The 2689-nt window shown below is 51.2% G+C and overlaps 1 protein-coding gene across 1 annotated transcript in view; it reads left to right on the top strand.

The window, feature by feature from the left end:
- Positions 1-2: 2 nt before the first annotated feature.
- LOC108638976 (serine/threonine-protein kinase pim-1-like) overlaps positions 3-2689 on the top strand; it is a gene marked incomplete at its 5' end in the record, with an annotated part of 11639 nt that continues 8952 nt past the window's right edge. Inside the window, one exon of the mRNA XM_029958176.1 lies at positions 3-276. Within this exon, the coding sequence (XP_029814036.1) occupies positions 3-276 (274 nt within the window). The remainder of the gene's footprint in view (positions 277-2689) is intronic.

Below are 2689 nucleotides of genomic sequence, written 5' to 3'. Positions count from 1 at the left end.
AGCTCCCCAACGGTTTCCTGTTGGTGATGGAGCATCCGGAGCCGTCTCAGGACCTCTCTCTCTTACTGACGGCGTGGGGGTTCCTGCCGGAGGAGATGGCGTGGGGGCTGTTCCACCAGGTGCTGCAGGCCGTGTGGCACTGCACCAGCTGCGGCGTCCTGCACCGGGACATCAAGCCCCAGAACATCCTCCTCCACCTGGCCACCGGCGAGGCCAAGCTCCTTGACTTTGAATGTGGCACCTTCCTCCAGGACACGGCCTACACCCAGTTTGCAGGTGAGCCCACAGCCGGGGGATGCTCCTGGTGCTGGGCATCGCATGGCCATGCCCGGGTGTGGCACCGGAGATTGCCCCTTTTGCTGAGGGGGAACAGGATTAGTTCTTCAGCCAAGTTGCTTTTGGATGGAGCTGTGGGGTTACTGTGAGACAGGCCCCGGCCTTGCCGACAGCCTGTGCCACCCACCCTGTTCTGGGCTGGATCTGGGGCAGGGGGGAGCCAGCCTGACCAAAACCATCATGAGGGTAGCAGAGAAGGGGGTCAGAACTGTGCACCAGCTGGCTTGGTGTGCAGGCGAGGAAGGGCTTGGGCTGCTCCGCTTGCCTTGTTTGCCTTGGCTTATGATGAATTGTTGGGGGCAGTGCAGTGGGGCAGGGAGAAGTGCCACGACCCGCAGGGAAAGGAATGGGATCGGGCACTGCAAATCAGGGTCTTGACACAGTAGAAGTCTCGGGAAGCAATGCCAAACTTTATTAGGGAAACAGTAACTTATAAAGGGTAGGTTTAGGGGTGGAGTTTGGGCTAGGGAGGAGCATAGGACGGACAACTCAGGGATAAATGTGATTGGGTAACTGGGTAAGGAGGGGAGGAGTTTGGGTGTAACTGGGGAAATGGGCCAATGGTAGCTGCCTCTGCACTGCACCAAAGATCAGCCAATGGCAGGCAGAGGAGCAGGAAAACAGGGTTAAGGCGGGAAAACTGTGAGGGGAAGAAGGAGACAACATGGAGGATAAATTTAAAAACAACAACTGGGGGTACACACAACCATATGACAATACAATAATGAACTGGGGAAAACTGGGGTAAAACTGTCAAGTCCAGGAAATGTCATATCCAGTATAAGAATGTCCAATCTGGTACAAAAGTGTCCATTTAGGGGTCATAAATCTTTCTCCAAGCTTCATATTTTTCCCAGTCCGTCTCTCCTCCTCCAACATCTCCCCCTTCTTTGTTTTTTGAAGCAGCAGCGATGTTCGCGGTGATGGTGGAAACCAGCAACTTACAGAGGCAAATGATAAAACAGGGTAAAAAGGTACACAAAGAAACAAGAACAAATAAGGATAGTGCACACATAATAATGATTTTTCGAGACCAATTGGGTAGAGAAGGAAGCTTTAGCCAATCAAAAAGATCGTTGAGGCCTTCACTTTTAGACTGATGAATTTCTCCGACCAATGTTTTTAACTGATGGATACTCTCATGGATGGATTGAGAGTGGTCGGAAAAATTCATACAACACATCCCCTCGAATTCTTGGCACCCGTGACCATGTGCCAAGAGGAGAAAATCAATAGCCGCTCTATTTTGCAAACTGACTTCTTTCAATTTTTGCGTGTCTGCTAGCAGACCTTCTATTGCCTTGGTTGTGGCATTGGCCTCTTTTGTCAACCAACAACCGAGGTGGGTCAGTAGGGACAGGGCATGGGCCGTTCCTATCCTGGGGATAGGGAAGGACGCCCAGAAGTTTTTTACCCTTGACCAGATATGAATGTTGGAATCACAATCTTCTGGGAAGGGCAGAGGTGTGGGCCAAGACTGAGGCTTTCCAACATTCACATGTGGTGCAGGGAGAGAATTTTGGGGCCTGATTGGTGGGGGTGTGACTTTCGGTCCAGATCGAAGTTTGGGTAATTCTGGAGGGAATCTCCAATTCCGCTTTACACGCAGGGACCTTTTAGCTTCATCTTTTGAGAAAACAAATTGATTTTCCAATTGAAACTTCGCCGGGTTGAATAGAGCTAATTTTCCTACCATACAGGGACCCCCTTCCGGATAGGCCCGAATGCTGGGCCACGCCCGATCTCCGCACAGCAGGAAATACCCTTTTGGAAGTCGCATGTTTCTGGGTATATGCTCCGTTGGTATGGTGGTGGCTATCGAATTGTTGCACCACGGCGAAGTGGTCCCTTGATAGATGGATTTGTAGGGAGTCACATCATGGGGTGTAAATAAAACTGGCTGGGTATACCTATGAAAAATAACACAAGTCATAGAGGGTAGGGAACCGAGGAGATCAATTTCTTGGAACGGGATGTCAACGAAGGTAAGTACTGCTATGGTCTGCGCTAGATTGGGGGAGTTAAGTGGCAGGGGTCCTCTGATTCGTGTCTGTTATAGATTAGGAAATCAGGGGAATTTTCCTTCCCCCCTGCCCCACTCCAAGGGAAAAGAAACGGAGTGAGCGGGGAAAGGGAGGTTATTAGCATTACCAAAGATGTAGCCAGTCTGGGTTAATGGTCCATTTGAAGAAAGAAAAGGGGGAGGCGGGGAGGCTGGGCAGGTTGGGCTCTGGCCGGAAAGGTGGGGAGCAGTTTTTGGCTGGCTCTCTGGGTGCAGACAGGCATTTTGTTGGGGAGGGGGACCGGAGGTCTAGCTTCCTTTTGGCTGTTAATCCTGGGGAGTTCGACCTCT

This window comes from Manacus vitellinus, unplaced genomic scaffold (assembly GCF_001715985.3).
Source record: "Manacus vitellinus isolate BGI_N305 unplaced genomic scaffold, ASM171598v3 scaffold_146_pilon, whole genome shotgun sequence".
In the NCBI taxonomy this organism is placed as follows: domain Eukaryota; kingdom Metazoa; phylum Chordata; class Aves; order Passeriformes; family Pipridae; genus Manacus; species Manacus vitellinus.
The sequence above is the reverse complement of the archived record's forward strand: the minus strand, read 5'-3'. Positions and strand labels throughout refer to the sequence as shown.